This window comes from Emydura macquarii, unplaced genomic scaffold (assembly GCF_026122565.2).
Source record: "Emydura macquarii macquarii isolate MOO-44397 ecotype Brisbane River unplaced genomic scaffold, CSIRO-AGI_Emac_v2 contig_71, whole genome shotgun sequence".
In the NCBI taxonomy this organism is placed as follows: Eukaryota; Metazoa; Chordata; order Testudines; family Chelidae; genus Emydura; species Emydura macquarii.
This window is the reverse complement of record NW_027130208.1, coordinates 7,893,694-7,918,161: the sequence shown is the minus strand read 5'-3', so window position 1 is coordinate 7,918,161 and position 24,468 is coordinate 7,893,694. Positions and strand designations below refer to the sequence as shown.

The 24,468-nt window shown below is 42.9% G+C and overlaps 1 protein-coding gene across 3 annotated transcripts in view; it reads left to right on the top strand.

The window, feature by feature from the left end:
* The first annotated feature begins 14,511 nt into the window (after positions 1-14,511).
* The window catches only part of LMOD3 (leiomodin 3), a 21,690-nt gene continuing 11,733 nt past the window's right edge, over positions 14,512-24,468 (top strand). The window contains exons 1-3 of one of the 3 annotated variants that reach the window (XM_067542219.1): positions 14,512-14,595; positions 17,695-17,852; positions 23,264-23,567. In XM_067542219.1, the coding sequence (XP_067398320.1) occupies positions 23,274-23,567 (294 nt within the window). In that variant the 5' untranslated portion in view covers positions 14,512-14,595; positions 17,695-17,852; positions 23,264-23,273. Of the gene's footprint in view, positions 14,596-17,694; positions 17,853-22,546; positions 22,565-23,146; positions 23,568-24,468 lie in introns of those variants that run through there. The other 2 variants (XM_067542224.1, XR_010918648.1) reach the window with 2 other exon arrangements.

Below are 24,468 nucleotides of genomic sequence, written 5' to 3'. Positions count from 1 at the left end.
TGTCCGAGGAAGGTTTCGTCGGCCTTTCTTGCATAGGAACAGTGAGGACATCTAGTGTCTCATCAGGATCATAGCAGGTAAGAGCTTTCTCACCTTTCATCGTCTCAAATCCTTCTGCCTTTTCTTTGGGAATATTTTATTTCTCTCATTTCCATACTACAATGCATTTTGAGACACAGAGCAGAAACCAGGAGAGAACATGTAAAGATATAACAAACAAAAATCCACCGAACAGGTTCAGATTGGGTCCTACATTCATCTGAACATCGCAGGAGGCACTCTGTTCAGTTCAGTTCTGTACAGGTTCTTATGCCGCCCTTGTCACTGCAGTATCCGAGCATCTTCTCTTAGTGCATTACACGATGTGACTAACGTCTGCCACATGAGGTTTGTTCTTTCTCTGGTCACCTCCACAGAGGACGGATAGTGTGTGCAGCGGAGAGTTTTGTTGTTGTGGCTTTTTTAAATGCACACTGCTTTGTTTTTATGTTCGTGAAGACAAGTGGAAGATGTGCAACGGACACTTAGCGCTGGAAGTGAAACTGGGAAGGTTTGTGATGGTCCTTAGTTCCTTGAGGGAGGTCATTCCACAGTCTGAGACCAGCCCCTGGGGAAAGCTGTCTCCTGCCCAGATGAGCTTACCCTATGGCAAAGGGCTTAAAAGAGCATTAATTCATAGCGGCAGGGCCGGCTCCCTAGTAAATATTACAAAATCTCAGCATTAGCCCAGCACTAGATTTTACTTTGCTCGCTCTAGTCTCAGGGAAGATGAATATTTACCTAGTTCTCACAAGATCTGTGTATGAAATTCAACCTGTGCACAGGGCCAGAGCAAGGCCTGTGCACCATTTACGTCTCCCTTAAGCCCTATTTTGAGCATTTAAAGTGGATTTAAGTGGCACCCAGGCCTTGTGCTGACCCTCTGCACGAGGTGAATCTCCTCCTGCCCCTTCCCCCTGATATGTGCATGTGGAAGAGACCTTGCAGAACTCAGTTCTTTGTCCATTTACTACATGGAGAGTTTTATGAAATACTTGGTGCAATCACCTACTCCTCCTGGGCAGTTTGGTGAAGTAAGGTCTAAAATTGGGGAACACACTAACTCTGCTTAGCAGTGATAGCTAGCTCCTGGGAGCGAGCGATTCAGAGATAACCGGGTGAAAGGATCCCTGTAGTCTGACATGTACATAACAGCCATGCATAATGCTTGCCACAAACACCCTAACCCCCACGAAACCCCTGAATTCAGTGTTCGTTCCTAACCCAAGATTCAGCTCACCTGTGTTGTAATGTTCGCTGAGGTCCAGAGATCTCTAGCACTCACCTGGCCTCAAGTTTTGGATTTGCAAAGAAATCATGTGAAATTGGCTCATCCCCGTGGCCTCTGTGCAAAACTCCATCATTTCCACTCCGCTTTGGTTCGAGATGTGGAGTTTGTGCGAATTCAAAATGAAACGTTGGGGCTATTGTAGATCAAAGCTCTCAAACTATCTTGTATGCAGCAAAACAGCCAAGCTGCTTTGAGCTCCAATATATGGTGGGACAGATCCTCAACTGGTGTAAATTGGCATAGCTGCCCTTGGCCAGTAATCTGGCCCAGTGTGTTTAAATATATCTGCCAGCTAACAAGGGCTTTCTTCAAACAGCAGCTGGGTGCCCTCTCCTGGGCATGTAGAATGATTGCAAGCGATTGCAGAGACTACGTCACCCACCTTGTCTCTTTTATTGGACCAACTTCTGTTGGTGAAAGAGAAAAGCTTTCGTGCTACACGGAGCTCTTCTTCAGGTCTTCAGAAATTGTACATCGTGATTCTGGAGCTTAAGAGAACGAATGATATCAGTGCTTGCACTCCACTTTCTAGATAGACTAGTTAATATCCTCGTGAAGATTTCCATGCTCCACATGGTTTCTTTGACTTTCTAATTTGTTTTATACATCTCTGTCCTCTTTTACAAGTTCTCAGGGTAAGAAACTCAGGCATGGGACTCTGCCCGGGCATAAAGGCCCATAAAACCAACAGGTGCAGAGGAGCATGTGGTTTGGACAGAGACATCCCTTAAGGGAGAATCTATTAACAGAGATTCTCTATATCCTACTAAAGAGGAGAGGATAGAAGTTGATAAAGTACAGGTGGAATTGAAGAGAAACAGTCAAATGAAAGAGTCACATTCAATTACATCACATGAAGGCAAATAACTAAAAAGGGACCAATTTTATAAATGCTCATATACTAATGCTAGAAGTCTAAATACTAAGAGAGGGTAAACTTATATTAAATGAGGATATTTAATACAAGTTTTACAAGGCTGGTATTAAACGAGGATATTTATATAACAGGCATCACAGAAACTTGGTGGAATGATGGCAGTCAATGGGACATCTAGGAATGACAGAGTAAACCGGGCTGGTGAGGGAGTGACACTAAAAGTGAAAAAGCATAGGGTCAAATATAGAACAAATCTTAAATGAATCAAACTGTACCATAAAATCTCCATGGATAGAAATTCCACGCTTGAATAATAAGAATATGGCAGTAGGTACCTACTGGATGTGTCACAGGATGGTGACAATGATTGTGAAATGGTCAAGGAGATTAGAGAGGCTATAAAAAATAGAAAACTCAGTAGTAATGAGGGATTTCAGCTATCCCCGTAATGACTGGGTACATGTCACCCATAACAGGATGCAGAGATAAAGTTTCTAGACCCCATTAATGACTGCTTCTTGGAGCAGCTAGTCCTGGAACCCACAAGGGGAGAGGCAATTCTTAATTTTGTCCTAAATGGAGCACAGGATCTGGTCCAAGACGTGCATATAACTGAACTGCTTGGTAACAGCGACCTTAAAAAGTTAAATTTAACATTCTACGGGGGGAAATACCAAAGAAACCCAGAACAGTACCATTTAATTTCAGAGAGGGAAACGACACAAACATAAGGAGGCTAGTTAAACAGACATTAAAAAGAACAGTTACAGGAGTGAAATGCCTGCAGGCTGCATGAAAACTTTTTAAAAACACCAGTACAGAGGCTCAAATTAAATGTATACCCCAAATTTTAAAAAAACATAGAGGACCAAAAAAATGTCACCGTGGCTAAACAACAGGATAAGAGAGCCCATTAGAGGCAAAAAGACAGCCTTTAAAAATTAAAAATCCTACTGAGGAAAACAGGAAGGAGCATAAACTCTGGCAAGTCAAGTGTAAAAGTATAATTAGGCAGACCAAAAAAGAATTTGAAGAACCATTATCCAAAGACTCAAAAAAACAATAGCAAAAAAAAAAATTTAAGTACATCAGTAGCTTGCCAAACAATCAGCAGGGCCAGTGGATGATTGCAGTGTTAAAGGAACACTAAAGAAAAACAAGGCCATTGCAGAGAAGCTAAATGACTTTTTTGCATTGGTCTTCACTGCAGAGGATGTGAGGGAGATTCCCACACCCGAGCCGTTCTTTTTAGGTGACAAATCTCAGGAACTGTCCCAGATTGAGGTGTCAATAGAGAAGGGTTTGGAACAAACTGATAAACTAAACAGTAATAAGTCACCTGGATCATATGATATTCACCCAAGAGTTCTGAGGGAACTCAAATATGAAGTTAAAGAGCTACTAACTCTGGTATGTAATCTATCACTTATATCAGCCTTTATACCAGGTGACTGGAAGATAGCTAATGTGATGACAATTTTTAAAAAAGGCTCCAGAGGTGATCTTGGAAATTGCAGGCCAGTAAGCCTAACTTCAGTACCAGGCAAACTGATGGATCTATTTTTCACTATAGTTTCAATCAAACACATAGATGAACACCATTTGTTGGGGAAGAGCCAATGCTGCTTTTGTAAAGAGAAACCATACCTCACCGATCTATTAGAATTCTTTGAGGGGGTCAACAAGCATGTGGACAAGGGTGATCCAGTAGATATGCCTACTTTGACCTTCGGAAAGCCTTTGACAAGTTCCTCACCAAATGCTTCTAAGCAAAGCAAGCAGTCATAGCATAAGAGGGAAGGTCCTTTCCTGGACCGGCAACTGATTAAAAGATAGGAAACAAAGGGGAGGAATAAATGGTCAGTTTTCAGAAAGGAGAGAGGTAAATAGTGGTGTCCCTCAGGGGTCTGGACCGGGACCAGTGCTGTTGATGCAATCCCATGCTCTGGGTGTCTCTGACTGCTAGATGCTGGGAGTGGACGACGGGATGGATCATTTGGTAATTGCTCTGTTCTGCTCATTCCCTCTGAAGCACCTGGCATTGGCCATTGTCAGAAGCAGGATACTGGGTTAGATGGACCATTGGTCTGACCCAATATGGCAATTCTTATGTTCTGATGTATGCATACAGCAGCTGGCAGAGTCAGAGGCATACATTGTACTGAACTTTTTGTTTTAATTAAGAAGCTCAATCTTCTTTGCCCCACTATCTTGTACCACGGAACTTCAGGATTTTTTGTGATCGGGGAAAAAAAAGATGATTTATTTATTTTTAAAATATTTGCTGGTAGTAGGAATTTACCAGTTTTGCAAAGAAATTCTGCCACTTTTTGCAAACAAAATTGAAGTAAGAATGGGGGGGAAAGTACTATTATTATTAGTTTCAAATGTGTGACAATGTAAACTATTCTGTGACCTTTTTAAACACAAGGCTATAGGGCTTTTGTACGTGCATCTGTTCTGCATATTTCCAGTCTGGAGTAATGAGATGGTTACTATTACTGCCCTAGGCGTGATTCTGTGCCCACTGAAGTCCAATGGGAGTTTTGCCATTGACTTCAGTGGAACAGGCTTGGGCCCACTGACTCTAACTTTCCATCCGTATGAGAGTGTCTGACTTGGGACTAGATCTGGATTTCTAATCAGCTGGATGAATTAATGTGGTGTCTGTGTAAGTTGTGAACACATTCCCAGAAGGAAATAGTAAGTATGGTGATGACTTCCAATCACGTTGTAAAGCAGCAATTCTGTTTAATGGGTTTAAATGGGGATAAGGAAGAACGGCCCAGAAAGAGTCTCAGTGAAAACAGAGTTAGGACTTTGGAAATTCAGATCCCACTTTACATCTTATCTCAGCAGTCAGGTAGTGAGCTGAGACATTGCTTAAGATGCAAATGCATTCTTGTTTTGTTGTCACCTCACTCCCCCTTCTCTTTACTGCTGGTCTGTCTCATCCAGCTGTCATGTCTTGTCATGAGCCTAGCACGTATCCTCTGGAGCAGAGACTGTCTTTGCACAGCAGGGCCCTGATCCTCGCTTGAGACTCCTCAGCAGTGTAAAGATGACAAACCAGGAAAAAAACCCACACAAAAAGATAAGGTTTGATCCTTTAGCCTTTCCTCATGTCACTTGTCCCAGCGATTTCAATGAGACTTTTCCATTCAGGAAACTTTCTCCAATAGACCGTTCGGGATTACAGCAAGTCACGAATCCACACGAGCACAAAGTCAGCTTTACCAGTGATCTAGCCGTGTATCATCGTGCTAGCAATGAGAACTGGGGTCAATGTTAATTACAGTTGAGGGCTAGATACTGATCTCTCACAGAATAACTCAGAAAAATGGGACAGGAGACAGAAAAACTGTTTCCTCGTAACCCTTTGGAGGGAAGCGAGCTTGACAACCCACACAAAAAGGGGGTTTAACCATCAAACCTTGTGGATCCCCTCCCCTCAGATCCACATAGATCTTGGGGAATCCACAGGGAACTAGACATGGCATGCATACACATGCAGTTCTGTTGGACTCTCCTCACTGACGCTGCCTGATCCCCCCATGGAGAGGGAAATACCACTGCACAAAGGGGTCATGTAAAAAGGAATGCCGCAGAGGGCTTTTGCACAAATTATCCATGGAGTATAGAGTGGACAGTGCATGTGCCTCTGGTCCTTTCTTTATGCGCAGATTTTGGACTTGATGGGTACTCTAAGGGGCTCTAGATTAGAAGAAACAATGGCACAGAAATAGCTAGCCCCATCTGCTGCATAGGAAATGAGAGAGCCAGGGCTGAGAGTCTCCTCCATGCACATACACAGGGTAAAATCTGGTCTTAGATTTCCTGATTAGAAAGGGATATGATATGAGGTGCCTTAGCAAAACCAGAGAGGAATCCTGCAGAGTTCCACTGATACCAAGTCCTTTGTCTTAACCTAGGATCCTGTAACTCATTCACAAAGTTCTCGATTTCCCCTGTGACTTTTTCCAAAGGGAAAAATCCTTCAGCAAGTCCTTTTCTGTAGAGTGATGCTCTGTCTGCCAGCCCAATGTGACACACCTCTTGGCTGTCAGAGGAGCAACATGCATGAGTCTCGGTTTATATTTAGTCACTACGCTGTCATCAACGAGATGGAAAATGGAAAAGCTTGGAGCCAGCAGGGTGTAACGCTGGGGTAACTCTAGACGTCAATCCTGCCACCTGTTCCCAGAATGAGGTTAAAGAAGGACATGCCCAAAGCATATGTATTAAAGATCCCACATGTATCTTACATCCTTAGCAATATGGGGGGTGGCGGGATATTATGATATATCCTGGGTGGCCCAATGACAAAATATAAGCCTGTCTCTGATATCAATGGTGTTATGTTTAATGACGGCCACAAAAGTTTCTTCCCAGGTCCAGTCTGTTCTCAAACCATCGGCTCATTGTCTCTTTAAACCTGACTTGAGACAGACAGTGTTAAAAGAGCTTTACACAGATCTGAGACGGGTGGTTCACTGAAAAGGCCAGGACAAAAATTATTATGAACGTTATTCTTCAAAGAGCCATTTGCACCATTTAGTTCTGATTTAATAGTGCAACCAGCTGGAAGTAAATGAAATAATGTCAGCTGAAATAATTTAAATAATTTAATAGTTTAAAAAAATATAATAAAACAACAGCCATTATTATTAGTAGTAATTACGTTAGTACCCAGAGGCCTTAGTTCTGATTGCGGTTCAATTGCGCAAACACAGAGAGAGAAGCCTCAATCCCAGAGAGCTTTAAAATCCCATTTGCTAATGGGAGGGTGAAGGTGACATTAAAACCAATAAAAACCAAACCCCCAGATCTGCACACCCCAAACTCTGGGAAAGCTGAGACTCAAATCTAAACCGTATGGCTTTGACCCATCTCTAGTGAAAACCTTTCAATTCTGAAATCGTCATCCAGACATTGAAATAGCTGAAAATCATTCTATTAACAATCTCAGGAGCTTGGCTTTCCACCCTGGAAAAAATAACTTTTCTAAGCAATTCTGAAATTTCAGGGTGTTAACTCAATTGGAAGAAATGGTGATTTAAATGTCCTGTACACCACTGCTTCCAATTCAGTCCAAATATGTATAAACTGAATAATGGTAAAAGCTTTTATCCAATCTGTTGTTTTAGGGTAATACAGTAGATCCATCAGGTCATGCCTTTGGCTGCTTTTTGGGTAAGTAACAATTTGCTGCTGCATTTCATGAGCAGAAAAAGAGGCTAAATTCATGAGATAAATGACTTGTTATGAATTATTTGCTCAGTTATACTCCATTCTTGTTGAATCACAAAGAATTTATCTTTTAGACTGTGTTCAGAAATTGCTTCACTTTGGGTCTGATCTTGCATTCACTATGCATTCAATGTAGTATTGGGACTCTAGGTTTCTTTGGTACCGAATCTGTCTTACTGACAAGGTTGGAAAAATATGATCTCGGTGATCTGAAATACCTGGTATACCTGGCACTGTTTACTTGTAAAATATGATTCAGCACTAGATGTCTCTGTTCACTGTATAGAGTTCCAGACAGAGAATGGTGCTTGCTAAACAAGTGAGACAAAGCTGGAACTCAAGCTGTGTGCAAGCCTGTTTGTGTGTCTAGTTTGTAGATGTTTTCTTTAATAAGGCCCCTTCTGTCTAAGAAGGACAGTGATTCCACATATTAAGACACAATGTAATGGTATAGACAGACAGAAAGATGAGGTCCTTGTTCTGAGGCCCTTACAAGTTAACCCACTCAAATACAAAACACAGGGCAAAAGATCAAGAGCAAAAAGGAGCAGACAGCATCAGACTGGAGACTGTTGGAAGGCTAAACTGAGAACAGGGAGAGAGGTTTGAAGAAGGATTAAAGCTGCTTAGCACTGCGGATCAGGGTGAGTAATCAAAATTAAGGAGTGGCTGGGAATAGTTTGGGTAAATGTTGAGGGTACGTATTTCTGCACACACTGAAATGCTCATGATTTTCAACACTGAAAAAGGTGAAAAATACAGAAAAGTGTTGCCCAGAATTCTGCGTTCATTAATTATTGCTATCATGGACATCATTCTTTCCATAAAAGATCATTGCAGAAAGGAGTGGAAAGGAAAACACTCAGGTCTTTATAAAGTGATTGTGGGAGAGGCATTTACATAGTGTCTGGCAAACTCCAAATCAGCCTGTCGTCATTGGCTGAGAAACTCAAGACAAATAGTGTTCAAACTGTGCAAACCCTAATAGGTTCCAAGGGTGAAGGCAGGAGGAAAGCAGACCTCAGTAGGCAAGTTAAAGAGCAAGAGGTCAGCAGCGGTGCAGGAGGAGAATGGAAAGAAATCATTCATTTAAAAAAACCCGATCCTCATCCAATGTAAACTGCCATAGCTCTGCTGAAGTCAATAGAGGATCTGGTCTGTTGTACTTTTCCACACTTAGGTGGCTCACTGCTCAGCTAGATTTTGTGCAGTGATTACAAAATTGGTTCCCATTCTCTCGAGTATCATGCAGTATGGGGATTTTTAATGGTTTTAAATATTAGTTCGATACGATGAAATGGGGTTTTAACTGTTTTCATTGTAAATATCCTTTATTTCATTTGACTCCTCTCATAATTTTCCCTGACAAGCCACTTCACATGAATTAATATGTTGTGTCATTACTCTTACTTAGACTAAAATTCTGATTTCTTCCTTTTTTACCAGCACTGTGGTTTTTACTGTGGCTTTTCCCAAGGACCCTAAATGATGAGATCCGCGGTAGATACTTGTTTGGAGAGACATCATTAATGCGCTGTATTTTACAAGTGATGCCCGGTTATGTTACATGGATACATTCTCCAGCCTATGCCAGTTAATTCTTTGGCACTTGGTAACGGAGTGTATTAGTAGAGGGCAATAAATATGTGGGTTTTATCAGCAAAAATGAAAGCCAGCAGTACACAATTTGCTTTATAAAGCATTTGGAGTTAGCACGTATCCCTATCAGTTATCTTAAAAATAGAACCCATTGAACTTTTGTGGAACTTAAAGCATGTTTTGATGCTACCTTGGAGTCACACTGTGACGCACGAAGAGAAGTTGGTGAATGAGTCATCCTCTCTTTTTATTCACGTTAAAAGCTTGTTGCTGTTTCTACTTTCTAGATGGATTGAAGGACTGAAGATTTTGAACAAAATACAAGAAAAATAAATAAATTTAAGTGAAATAATACAGTATTCAAATGTTCTGGGCTTCATACTAATGTTCATGCTCCCAGTACTTGCCTTAGAAAAAATAAGCTCTCAATATTAATCAATCATTGATTTCTATAGGCATTTTTCATCTCTCAGCACAGTTAACACTTATTCCTTAACTGCTTTTATTCAGAACTTGTAAAGTACCTATTCATCATGACAGCTAAAATTGTAATCATTGGAACGAGCACATCATTATTCCATATATGAAACAGGTTCCAATTCAGTAAAAGTGACTTTTTTCTCATTCATATTTTGGATTTCATGTTAAAAAATGCTGCCTTAATAATAAGAACATAAGAACGGCCATACTGGGTCAAAACAATGGTCTATCTAGCTCAATGTCCTGCCTTCCAACAATGGCCAATGCCAGGTGCTTCAGAGGAAATGAATAGAACAGGAAATCATCAAGTGATCCATCCCGTCTGCCATTCCCAGCCTCTGGAAAACAGCAATCCCTGCCTATCCTGGCTAATAGACATTGATGGACCTGTCCTCCATGAACTTATCTAGTTCTTTTTTGAACTCCGTTATAGTCTTGACTTTCACAACATCCTCTGGCAAAGAGTTCCATAGACTGACTGTGTGTTGTGTGAAGAAATACCTCCTTTTGTTTGTTTTAAACCTGCTGCATATTAATTTCATTTGGTGACCCCTTGTTTTTGTGTTATGAGAAGGAGTAAATAACACTTCCTTTTTTACTTTCTCTACACCAGTCATGATTTTATAGACCTCTATCATGTCCTCCATTAGTCATCTCTTTTCCAGGCTGAAAAATCCCACTTTTATTCATCTCGCCTCATATGGAAGCTTTTCCATATCCCTAATTATTTTAGTTGGTCTTTTCTGTACCTTTTCCAATTCCAATATATCTTTTTTGAGAGGGGGTGACCAGATCTGCACACTGTATTCAAGATGTGGGCATACCGTGGGTTTATGAAGAGGCAATGTATCTTCTTTCTTGTTATCTATCCCTTTCCTAATGACTGCCAACATTCTGTTAGCTTTTTTGACTGCCACTGCACATTGAGTGAATGTTTTCAGAGAACTATCCATAATGACTCCAAGATCTCTTTCTTGAATGGTAACAGCTAATTTAGACCCCATCATTTTAAATGTATAGTTGGGATTATGGTTTCCAGTGTGCATTACTTTGCATTTATCAGCACTAAATTTCATCTGCCATTTTGTTGCCCAGAGGCTCAGTTTTGTGAGATCCCTTTGTAACTCTTCACACTCTCCTTTGGACTTAACTATCTTGAGTAGTTTTGTATCATTAGCATATTTTGCCACCTTACTATTTACCACTTTTTCCAGAACATTTGTGAATATGTTGAACAGTACTGCTCCCGATACAAACCTCTGGGGTCACCACTATTTCCCTCTCTCCATTCTGAAAACTGAACATTTATTCCTACCCTTTGTTTCCTATCTTTTAACCAGTTACTGATCGAAGAGAGGACCTTCCCTCTTATCCCTTGACCGCTTACTTTGCTTAAAAGCCTTTGGTGAGGACCTTTCAAAGGCTTTCTGAAAGTCTAAGTATACTATATCCACTGGATCACCCTTGTCCACATGCTTGTTGACCCGCTCAAAGAATTTTAGTAGATTGGTGAGGCATGATTTCCCTTTACAAAAACCATGGTGATTTTTCCCCAACAAATCGTATTCATTTCTGTGTCTCATAATTCTGTTCTTTACTATAGTTTCACCCAATTTGTCTGGTACTGAAGTTAGGTCTACTGGCCTGTTATTGCCGGGATTGTCTTTGGAGTCTCTTTAAAAAATTGGCATCACATTAGCTATCCTCTAGTCATCTGGTACAGAAGCTGAGTTAAATGATACGTTACATACCACAGGTAGAAGCTGCGCAATTACACATTTGAGTTCCTTCAGAACTCTTGGGTGGATACCATCTGGTCCTAGTGACGTATTACTGTTTAATTTATCAGTTTGTTCCAAAACCTCAAATGACATCTCAATCTGGGACTCTTCCTCAGATTTGTCACCTAAAAAGAATGATTGAGGTTTGGAAATCTCCCTAACATCCTCAGCCATGAAGACCAATACAGAGAATTCATTTAGTTTCTTTGCAATAGCCTTATTTTCTCTGAGTGCTCCGTTAGCATCTCAATCGTCCAGTGGCCCCATGATTATTTAGCAGGCTTCCTGCTTCTGATGTACTTAAAAAAAAATTTAGCTGTTACTTTTTGAGTCTTTGATTAGCTATTCTTCAAATTCTTTTTCGGCCTTCCTAATTATATTTTTACACTTCACCTGACAGAGTTTATGCTCCTTTCTATTTTCCTCCATAGGATTTCACTTCCCCTTTTAAAAGGATGCCTTTTTGCCTCTAACTGCTTTTTTTACTTTGTTGTTTAGCCACAATGGCACTATTTTGGTCCTCTTACTATGTTTTTTTAATTTAGGGTATAAATTTAAATTGAACCTCTATTATGGTGTCTTTAAAAAATTTCTATGCAACTTGCAGGGATTTCACTTTTGGCACTGTAACTTTTAATTTTTGTTTAAATAACTTCGTTTTTGTGTAGTTCGCCTTTCTGAAATTAAATGCTACCATGGTGGGCTGTTTTGGTATCTGTCTCCCCCACAGGGATGTTAAATTTTATTATGTTATGGTCACTATTACCAAGCGGTTCAGCTATATTCACCTCTTAGACCAGATCCTATGCTCCACGTAGGACTAAATCAGGAATTGCCTCCCCCCTTGTGGGTTCCAGGACTAGCTGCTCCAAGAAGCAGTCATTTAAGGTGTCAAGAAACTTTATCTCTGCATCCCATCCGGAGGTGACATGTACCCAATCAATACGGGGATAATTGAAATCCCCCATTATTACTGAGTTTTCTATTTTTTTATAGTCTCTCTAATCTCCTTGACCATTTCACATTCACTGCCACCATCGTGGTCAGGTGGTCAGTAGTAGGTACCTACTGCCATATTCTTATTATTCAAACATGGAATTACTATCCTTAGAGCTTCTATGGCACAGTTTGGTTCATTTAAGATTTTTACTTCGACTCTCTGCTTTCTTTCACATATAGTGCCACTCCCCCCACCAGTATGACCTATTCTGTCCTTCCGATCTATTTTGTACTCTAGCATTACTCTGTCCCATTGATTAGCCTCATTCCATCAAGTTTCTGTGATGCCTATTATATCAAAGTCCTCATTTAATACCAGGCACTCAAATTCACCCATCTTAGTATTTCGATTTCTAGCATTTGTATATAAATGCCTTAAAAAATTGTCACTTTTTAGCTGTCTGCCATTATGTGAGGTAATTGAATGGGACTCTCTTTCATTTGACTGTTTCTCATCAGATTCTACCTGTATTTTATCCTCTTCCATCCTCTCCTCCTTACTAGGATATGGAGAATCTACATTAATAGATCCTCCCCTAAGGGATGTCTCTGTCTGAACCATGTGCTTCTCCGCATCTGTCGGCTTTCCCCCAGCCCCTCGTTAAAAACTGCTCTACAACCTTTTTAATTTTATGTGTCAGCCTCCCAGTTCCATTTTGGTTTAGATGGAGCCCAACCTTCCTGCATAGGTTCCCCCTTTCCCAAAAGGTTCCCCAGTTCCTAATAAATCTAAACCCCTCCTTCCTACACCATCATCTCAACCATGCATTGAGACCCTGCAGCTCTGCCTGTCTAGCTGGCCCTGCGTGTTGAACTGGAAGCATTTCAGAGATTGCTACTGTGGAGTTCCTGGACTTCAATCTCTTAGCTAGCAGCCTAAATTTGGCCTCCAGGACCTCTCTCCTACCATTCCCTATGTCACTTGTACCTACATGTACCATGACTACTGGCTCCTCCCCAGCCCTGCACATAAGTCTGTCTAGATGTCTCGAGACATCTACAACCGCCGCACCCGGCAGGCAAGTCACTTAAGGAATAATTAACAAAAGGAATTAGCACTGAGTTCAGATCTAATATTTACTCCTATTTGCGGTTTTCTGTACAAGTATGGCGTTCGTAACTCAATGTATTCAAATCAACTCATGTAAAAGTGCTGCCGCAGTGACCTCTCAGAGCTCCGGGAGCCTCTTTGGGAAAACAATGTAAGTTCTTCCTCTTGTCATGAGTTCTTCATGCTTTATAGAGTGACCTCAAACATACACTTTGGTTTTTGTGAGTAGCTGTGTAACTTGCTCTTCAATTATCCATGCCAGCTCTGCAGTAAAGGCTAAAAGGACCTTATTTTTCTACCAAGTGGGAAATCATTAACTCAGTACTATTACTGTGAATCTCTGACAGCCATTAATCACCCATGTCAATAAGAATAGCTCCTAGAATGCTTGTGGAGTTTGCTAAAGGAGAATTCCCTGGGGTGGCCAATCTTTCAAAACAAGTGGTCAATCTTCAGCTGGAAGATGCAAGGGGAGAGGGTATCCAGTCGGCTTTAAAGATTGTTAGCATCATCTTAATAAAAAGAGGAAGGGGAAATCCATTTCCCCCCCCTGTTTATGTGACAGCCACTGTCTTGGCTGACACATCGTGGATCGAAGTGGGGACCTCCAGCACTAAAAGTACCAGCTAATGAGCCAAACTTCTGTAGCTCATACCCTCTGTGGACTGTCACAGAGGGAGACCTGCAAGGGACACTCACGAGTGGGTTTCATTCACTTTGTGCGTTTCATGCCATTTTATATCTGGCCGGCTTCCTTTTTCCCTTGCAGAGTCAGCTGGTTTCCCCGGCTGTTTGTGTGGGTCTTCCTCACAACAGCAGGGGAGAGGAAAACATTTTGAGAAACAGGGTCATGTGATTGTAAAGCCATAAAAATCAGCAGGGGGCTCAGGGCCAGCTGTCAGACTTGAAATGAGCTTTTTTTAAATTGACTGGAGTGGCCGTGTTCCTTTTGTGACAGGGCCAGACCTGCTGGCTACAGGAGAGTAGTAGAGGGGGTCTATATTAGCCCCAGGATTAACAAATCCCTGTTCCCTGGGCGATCCAGCTGGGGCTACTCCGGGGCAATTAAGCCAGCTGAGGCCAATCAAGGAGCTTGCCCCAGCAGTTAAAAGCCTCCCTGTCAGGCAGACGGGGGCAGCTGGAAGGGAGTTAAGAGGAGGAGCAGCAGAGCGGAGCAGAGCAGCTACAGGGCTGGGAGCAAACACTGCTGCTACCACAGCCCCAAAAGGTACCAGAGACAAAAGGGGGTACCTGTCCAGGCACGGCCAGGGATCCAAGGCACAGGCCTGAGGGGGAACCCCTCCCCCACCCGGTTCCAGGAAGCGGACCGCGAGCAGTGGGGCCAAGGACAGGCGACCCAGGGAAGGGAGTAAGTCACGGACTGAGCAGTTTTGAGACTACTCCACACGGGGTCCCTGGGTGGGGGCCCGGGGCAGAGGGCAGGACCGGGTCCTCCCCCCCCTCCCCCCGCTCCCACCCAGGCATATCGCCAGCTTAGCCGAAGAGGGCGCAGGCCCCACAAAAAGGGCAGAACAGGCTGCCCTCACCACACTTCAAAGATGTTTGTAAAACCTGTTGCTGTTTGCACTTAATGGAGCTGCTTCTGCAGCCCTAACTCAGCTCAACCCCTCCCGCCTGACTCTTGTAAGAAAGTGGCCACCACCCTTAGGGGCCGGAGATGCCTCTGCAGTGCCCTGCATTTATTCCCCTCCTCTTCAGGGCTCATGAAACAAAGGCCATGAAGTCTCTCTTCCAATCACAGCTGTTCTGCGGGTCTGCAGGTCAACAAAATTCCTCAAAACAAGCACAAAAGAAATCTTCTGCCCAGCCTTAAGCTGGGCACAGCCCTCCTCCCTTCCTCCAGGACCATTGCAGAGACCCACTCCCCTCTGCCGTCCCCTTCTAGCTCTGCCCTCACGGAGGCACCTTCTGACCTTTTATAGCCCAGGTGCAGCACCCTCCCTGCTCCCCGCTTTAATTTGCTCAGCTGGCAGCACCTGCTGTGGAACAGGGTGGCTGAATCTATTCTAATCCCAGGGGCCAGCCACCCTGGGACAGCTGTAATGGGAATTTTGCCTGAGTAAGGATTGCAGGATTAGTCCCTAAAGGATTAGACCCAGGAAAGATATTGATGTTCCTGCAAAAGCTTTCCCACAAAAATGACTTTACAGCCTGACCTTATAGACTGATAGCATTCAGAAATACTCCCCTGCTCTAACTGATAGATGCATTATGGACCAGATCTGCAGCAGATGTAAATTGGCATAGCTACATGGGTTTTCAATGGATCGGTGCTGATTTAGACCACCTGAGGATCTAGCCTCAAATATATATATATAGAGAGAGAGAGATGTAGATATAAACTTGACTTGAAGGGGTGTTCTGCCTAACAAGCACAGGACAATGTCATTATGTTGTAAAATATATTTTGGGATTATTTTTGTCTAAAAGAACATTACTTTAGCACACACCCCTATAAAATTCACTGGAATTCCTATCCCATCTCCAAAAGATATTCTTATACTTTTATTCAGCCATCCACCCATTGGCTTGTATGTTTTCAGGATTAAACTTGGTTCTCTAAAGCAGCCAAGGAATGGTTTTCTAATCTTTGTATGGTACTCAGTGGGACATGCACTTTGATAGATAAAAAGAGCTGATTTGCCAGAATCTCGCAACGTTGATTCTGGGGTTGAACATCAATGAAAAACCAACAGAGAGAAATCTCTAACTTTTATGTCTCCGATTATCACCCTCAAAGTTACACGCATCTGTAATACTTTGGTTGTGCATTTTATAGGTCTGGTAAGCTAATTATTCACACACACACCTCTGTGAAACTTTCATCAAAACTCTGAGTTTTGCCTAACTTCCGATTTCATCATGGATGTTTCTCACTGTTTCAGTGCTGATCCCAGAATCCCGGCCATACTTCTGTTTGGGCAATTCCGTTCTGCCTGTAGAGTCAATAATCTAAGGTAGTCTCCACATCCTGCCTTAAATTGTTGTGTCGCTATATTGTGCTTTGTTCAGCAGCTGCTACGTTCCACGCAAAGGTGGCTGCGTTTGTGTTGCGTGATGTGATCCCTGCAGGAATGGCTGCATCGTGCTCCCATTTAAGTCAATGCCAAAATTTCCACGTGTTGTTGCAAAGTTTATGCAGCAGTTTGGGCTTTTTGGGGATTGAAAAAAGCTACAGAGATGTCAGTTTTTTGTTGCCTCGAGGAATCAAAAAGGTATATAATCCCAAACCTCTACTAGAGAAGTGATTGATTTGGTGGAAGTCCTTGTCAGTTAGTCCCTTCAAAGAAGCTGTGGTGGTGTAACTCCAGTAATAGTCAGATCTGTGTCAGCCGGGAGGCTAGAATGTTTCGAAGGGATTGGGAAATACTATTGTCGGCACCTTTTACTAATCGGGAGCGTTCCAGTTGGGAAGATCCTGACTGCTGCAATCCAGCCTCCGAGACTCCCATGATGCCTGAGGGAAGAGAGAAAGAGACTTCCTCTTCTAGGGAATTCAGGGAGAGCATGCAGTGGGGTCCATTTTGGGAGGGAAGCTGAGATTGCCTGATGGAGCCCTGTCCAAAGCAGGAGCTGCTGCTAAACTGCGGCTAGGAAGCCAGAAGCTGCGCTGCTGCGGGTCTCCTGGGATTTTGATCAAGCAGGGAGCCTCAGAGGTTGACTGGAGCCAGGGCACAGGCAGTTGCGGCGCCCAGCGCTGACTGAGGTTGGCCTGCAGTGAGGGCCGTGTGAGTTTGGGAAAGTGCTTGCAAGGGAAGGGGCACAGCACAGAAACTCTCTAAGGAGTTGTCTGAGGCTGAGAAGAGGCGGAACCGTCATCGAACCGGAAACCCAGGGTTGCTGCCCGCTGGTTCAGACAACTCCAATCTTCAGAGGGGTCGTGCAGCTGGGAAGGATCTCAAATGGGAATGGTCCTGCCCCTTGTGGCTTTTGGCTGGACTGATTCACTAGGCCGGACAGAGCGCTGTCCCCAGCGTCGAGATCTTCACTTGCACCCGGGCAAGTGTTGGACTCTGAAATCCAGAGGCATGTACGCTCCGGGGCAGAGCAAAGGGAGGCAGTGCAAATGCAGGTTAGAATACATTCCATGTACCACTGTGAACTGCGTTTGCTAATTGATTTATTGAACTGCCCCCTGCTGATTTAAATTAGTGACAGTTAATCTCAGTCTGTTATATCATGTCTTCTTAAATTGTTAGGTAAAGGTGTGTTAACTCCAATCTCAGTGTATATTGTTCATAGTTGGTATTTTTGAGTTAGACCCATTGCATAGATCAATTTAGATTTATTCCTTGTGTGTGTACAGGGTCCAGCCAGGTGGAGGCATTGCCAATTTTAATTTCCTTTACAAGCAAAAGGACTGCAGCAGAGGGGTGGATAGAGGATTCCCACCTATCCTACATCTCCACCGGGATACTCAGCGTCTCCTTTCCTGTCAACCACATCCGGCGCCTGCACAGACAGGTGAGTGTTGCCTGCTGCCGAGTAACCCGGGGAGGAAAGGGGGGTTACACTATCTTCTCCTCTTTCAGTTCCAAATAGGGCGGTAGGTGCCAAAGGAGTACCCCAACTCACTTTGTTTTGAATTAAGCAGTGATTTCTGTATTAAAGGAGTTACTCTGCAAGAAAATTTGACATCAGATGTTGTAAAGGTTGCAGATGAGAATTACAATGTCTACTGTGACCATGAAACTATTTTGACTATTAACTGATGCAGCTGTGCATCTTGTCTGTACTGTTATCTTGTCCTTTCTACCCTCCTTTCTCCTTTATGTCTCTTTATTTACCTGTTGCGCACAAAATCCTATGTTGTGAGCAGTCTGTTGCTGGTTCAGTCTTTGTGTCATTTGTTGGTACAATGGCTTGTACAATAGTGGTCTGATCTTTGTTTGGGATCTCAAGGCGCTATCACAATAGAAATAATAATAGATCGTAATAATAAGGATAATAATTACACCTATAAGGCACCATTTGATGCAGATGGATCCCACGATGCTTCAAAAATTTATTTTTTATAAACTACGGGGCAAAAACCTGCAGCCCTTATCTAAGTGAAACTCCATGGGACCTCAGTGAGGGGTTTGGCCATGTAAGTCCTCTGCAGGAATTACATCATTCATCACCAAACTCTGTGAAATGCACCTATTACCAGTACACATAACACTACATAACAGGTTAGGAAAGGAAGTGAATCCTGTACCCAATTTAATTCACAGGGGAGCTCTTAGGTAGGCAGAGTGTGATACCAAAACTGGGATTTGGTGGGACCCTAGAATTATTACCCTTGCCGTTGCAAAAAAGCATCATAGGTTGGACCTTCTTTTTAAATCTAATATAAAAGATGGCACCCCACAAGCACAGGGCCTTCCGGAGTTCTGATTCAACAGAAAAACTGCTGCCTCCTGAATCCACTGCAATATATAGCATTCCCTGACGTGGACTCATTCTCCGTGAAAGTCCCTCTGCAAAGTGCACCAGGCCCCACCTGACTTAACTTAGTGGATCTGATGAAATTGCGGCCCAAGACGGAATGGCTGCAGTTCTGGGAAATATACGAGAGGATGACTAAACACTTTATTTACAGTAAAGAAGTCAACAGATTTGCAAGCAGTAAACAGATAGCTTCAGTGACCCATGGAGCATTGTTTGAGGGCACAACATGCTGACTACAGAACACAGCTGATTTATTTGATAGCATCAGGAAAGCATTTATGGACTACGTTATGGACAGGGATTGCTGGGCTTGGAATTTGTAGACCAGGCAGACTGACGTGTGGGTCTGCTGTTGTGCTTACTGAGGCATAATGTAAAATAAGGCTGCCTCTCGAAACACGGAAGGGGTGATGAGCTCCCTTGCATTCATGGTCACATTTTATTTTATTTTTCCTTTGCCTTTTGTTTCTTGGTACTTCACTTTCTTGTCATTTCTACTCGGGTCATGGAACTAGTTCAGGGATTATATTAGATTTAAGGCCTTTCAGTGGAGGTTAATAGGTACTTAAACCGTCTGCATGGCATGTTTGTCATTGTTATAACAATTCATCCAAGACCTTAGGGCCCAGTGAATTCAATTGGAGTCCTACCATCGACTTCAACAGGATTTCGATTTGGCCGTTAATGTGAAATATGCCTGAAGGGCACAAACTGCTTGGAGATTGGAAGTCAGTGACACTTACGCTGATCTGCCATTCCAGGGGGATGGAAACGTGTGATGCAAATACAGTGAGAGCAAGAGGTGTGTGGCGGGACCATGGAAAGCAGCTACAGGAACGTTTAAGACAAAGCATGGGGCATGTATTCCACCCAGCACTGGGCCGGCAAGGCGAATAAGTTTCTGTGGAGGGGATGAACATTAGCTGGCCCAGGTCTGTGCAGCCATTTTTCACCAGTGAAATACAGTCACTCACCCCCCCACCCTCGGACTGCCCGAGAGCACACGCTGGGTGTGCGGGAGACAGCAGACTTGCACCCCACACAAGTTGGGGGAGCAGGGACGGGGGCCACTGAGGGCCTGGAGAAGCCAGCGGGGATAAGAGAAGTGGAGGAAATCAGGACAGACTGTGGGTGAGAGAGCAGAGGGGCTTGTTTGGGGATTGGGGAAGGGGCAGGTCAGCCCAAGGCAGCCTGGGCAGGAACTTCTCCATCTGGCCCCTACTTCCTGTTGCCCTTTCTGCTCCCATCTCCCAGCTTGCACGTGTCCCTCTCCTGCTCCTCACCCTCCTGCCTGAGTCACAGATGCAGCCAGCTGCTGGCTCCGGGCCGGCAGTGGGGGCACCGAGAGCAGAGGCGATTCAGTCTCCCTGTCCTCTGTGTTGCTGCCCAGTGCCATGATGGCTGGGAAGAGCATTACAGGAAAAGCCCTCTCCACGCCCGCATCCCTGCACTGAGCCAGAGACTCCCAAAGGGCTGCAGGAATGTGTGTGGGGAGGGGCAAATGCCATGAGTGTCAAAACTAGCCCAGTGCGTGACCCTTGGCGACGGGGCCTACCTGGGCTCGAGAATGCCCTGCCAACGGGGTTCAGGGCTGAGGTGGAAGGTGAGAACTCAGCACTTGGACTGCTTTAGGACTCAAACTGTTGTTGAGTTCCCAGGAAAACCAGGAACGTTGTGAAGGGGGAGAACCCCTGTAATAGAGCTAACGTAGTGCTGTGCCTCGGCGCATCAACTCTGGAGTCAACTGAACCTGGCACCCATCAAGCTGCCCTGGCTCGCTCTTTACTCAATAAATGAGTACGTTCCACTCATTTCCCACACTCACCGAATGCCAAATTAGTCGAAGTCGCACGATTAACTCCCAGTGTCTGTCTTACGTTACTGTGTCCGTGACTGCAAAATTTATCCCAGAGATTCCCCAGGAGGTTTCACCCACTTGTTCCAGGCTGCAGTTGGCCCACGATCCCTAACCACATGATGGAAAAATAACACTTTTCAAGGCAGGCAATTGGTTGACAATAATTCCTAACCAGATTCCCTTGTCCAGAGGCAGGGCCCAGAATCTGATCTGACATATCTTGTGTGAGCACACTGCAGTCAAGAAGGCTGGCAGAGATTTTGACCTAAGATGGTTTGATAGTGAATTGGAAGGGGACAGTAAATGATGATAATAATAATGAGGATTTCCCAATGATTCATAGATATTTGGTAACAAGGAGCTTTAGTGGAATGTTTTTGTTTCCCTTTGGTGCACTATTGCCCACATGAAAGCAAATATAGTATTTATTAAGTCTCATAAATCAAATTATATTCCCAGATATGCAGCAGTTTAGCGCATTGCTTCTTAGCTGTGAATCTCCTGTGAGAAGGGTTAACTTCTACCAATACATCATGTACTACAGGCCCAGCTAGCTCCTTACACATGCACAGTAGGATTAGGGATGCCAGTTTTGGGTTGAAAGTATTCCAGGAGGTTTCATTACATGATATGATCTTCCATTAAAAATTAATCTTTAATTCCTGGAAACTCCAGGACAATCCTGGAGGGCTGGCAACTCTAAGTAGGATGTTAAGTAAGGTCTTATTTTTAGATCGGTAATCTTAGTGCATTGTAAAATACCTATAACCACAAGTAATGCTCTATATTTAGTAAGCAGGAACAGCATGCACAGGATACTCTTTCTGGGGAAAAAATTGAGAACACGTCTACTGTGATACAAATCCAGACAGACAAAAGCCTCATTAGCTTTCTTCAACACACATGGTGTGAGGGAAATCTAAATAAAGAATAAAGCTTCATGATGGTGTTCAGTATACATGGTGAATGGGCCCAGTAGTTTGTTTTAAACTTGCACGACATCCCTAGACTCATAAACAACAACAGCAATATTCTGATGTTAGTAGATTGGTGTGAAAATTGTATGGTGAATCCTGGGAGAAACACTGCTAGTGAATTTCACCCGTGCCTGCACACAGACTATGCACTGATATGTAACCCTCATATAATGAGGGTTATTATATAGTAGAGAATTCTTATCATCCTATATGAATAAAAATTGTATAGAGGTAACAATCATTACATTCCTGGTTCTTTAGATTCATGTTATTATTTGCATGTAGGAGCCCCAGTCATGGGTCAGGACCCTGATATTAGTAACAAATGCATCTTCGTCTGATATATTTTGTTTCTTATTTTTCAACCTATCTTGCCCAATCTTTCATAATTTTATCCAAAGCACAGTTTGCCCTTTGGACTGCTCATGTGACCATGGGTATTATAAACAGATATTCAGCATTTGAACTCGAAGCAAAGATGCCCTCAGAATTCAGTCATTTTTGAAAGCATAGGAAAGACTACAAACACAGTATGAAATTCACTCGTGTGTAAAGATCCAGCCCAATGCAACACCTAAGCCCTGTGCTGAGGCTACCGTGAGACATAAATTATGCATAAGAACATAAGAACTGTCATACTGAGTCAGACCATGGTCCCTCTTGCCCAGTTTGCTGTCTCCAGCAGTGGCCCATACCAGAGCTGCAGGGGAAGTGTACAGAAGAGGGCATTTACGGAGTGATCCATCCCTGTCTTCCATTCCTGGCTTCTGGTAGTCAGAGGTGCAGGGTCATCCTGAGCGTGGGGTTGATCTTGATGAACCTATCCTCCATGAAATTATCCAGTTCTTTTTTTTTTTTAACCCAATTATATTTTTGGCCATCACATCCCATGGCAATGAGTTCCACTGGTTAGTTGCGTGTTATGTGGAAAAAAAATACTTTCTTTTGTTTGTATTAAACCTGATGCCTATTAATTTCATTGGGACCCTTGGTTTTTGTATTTGGTGAAAAGATAAATAACACTTCTATTTACTTTCTCTACACTACACATGATTTTATAGAGCGCTGTCATATCCCTTCTTCGGTGTCTCTTTTCTAATCTGAACACCCCTAATCTTTTGAGTCTCTCATCATATGAAAGCGCTTCCATACCTTTGATTGTATTTGTTGCCCTTCTCTGAACCTTTTACAATTCCAAGACCTTGTGTGCTGGTTCTCTGCACAAAGGTGAATTTCATCCCATATACATAGCAGATTTGTGCATAGGATGAGAAATCACTGAAAGTCATCCTCTGAGGGGAATGCTCTAGAAAACTATCATCTTCTCTATTACTCAATGAGGGACGTACCAGCTGTACTGAAATGTCAAAGGGTTTGCACAGCTGACTAGTTGCTGAAAACGGAGCATGGCAGCATCTCCAGAAATTCTCTTTATCCAGCCAAGTGCGACAGCTTAATATAGATTTAGCAAAAGCTTGAGTCCCGCTGTCTCTCTCACGCATTAAGATCAAGCGCTGCCACAGATCATGACAAACCTGTGAACGCGGGGATTTCATAGCGTGTAATACCATTAGTAGCACAGCATTTTATACATTTGTTTTCTGTAGGTTTAAAAAAATGTCTGACTTCGGCCAAAACTCTGATCAAGAAGAAGTCAGAATCGAGGACATGGATGAAGATGAAATCTTAGGAAGTTTATCCCCTGAAGAGCTGAGGGAGCTCCAGTGTGAAATGGAAGTCATGGCTCCGGACCCAAGAGTCCCCGTGGGAATGATACAGAAAGATCAGACTGAAAAACCTCCAACGGGAAACTTTGATCACAGATCTCTTATTGATTACCTGTATTGGCAGAAGGCAACAAGACGCATGCTAGAAGATGAGAGAGTTCCTGTCAACCTCTTGCCATCTGAGGTAATAAGTGAGAATCACAACGGTTTATTATGCATCTGCCATAAGACTTATTGTAACAGTATCTCGCCAAAGAGCAGTGCCTTGATAATAATAGATTTGATTCTTTTGTCTTCCTCTCTATCAGTTCCTTCTGTAAATTAAAGCCCAGCGTAGAGTATGAATTTAAACTCAGTCAAATCTTGTTTCAAAAGTCTCTATAACTGTAGGATCTAACTTGAAAGATTACCCCAGGGTTTTTTATTTTTACTTTCTCCCCTAAATTGTTAGTTATGTTTTCAAATGTAAGAAAATTAAATTTTTATTTCATTGAAACCTATGACTGATAAAATGCCATATAAAAGCAAATCAAAAAATAGAACTCAAGCTTTTTATTTTGCCATAACATATATAAGAATGTATATTTTGACTAGAGTAATTTGCCCTTATAACTTTAGTATAATTAGGAGGTCGTAATAAACTCAAAAATTAGATGATGATGATAATAATAGTAATTAATAGAACTTAATGTCACACTGAAAATGTCCATCTTTTTGACTGAGTTATAGTCACTAGTGACTGAGTCCAAACTTCATGGGCCAAATACCAGCAGATATAAATCAGCCAAATTAATGGAACTACGCTGATTTATACCAGCTGAGGATCCAGTTTTATGTCTTTTCATAGGCTGTGATTCAAGAGTCCAGCCCTATTCAGCAAGGCACTTAAGCACATTCTTAAGCCCCGTTGACTTAAAGTTAAGCACATGCTTAAATACTTCACAGAATTGGGGCCACAGTCTTTATGCAGGCAAATTCCCACTGAATACAAGGGGAGTTGTACCTGAGTAAATATATCAGGATTAGGACCTTTAGGCATTTTAAATGACTCAAAGGAGAAACACAGTGTGACTTTTTACCACCAG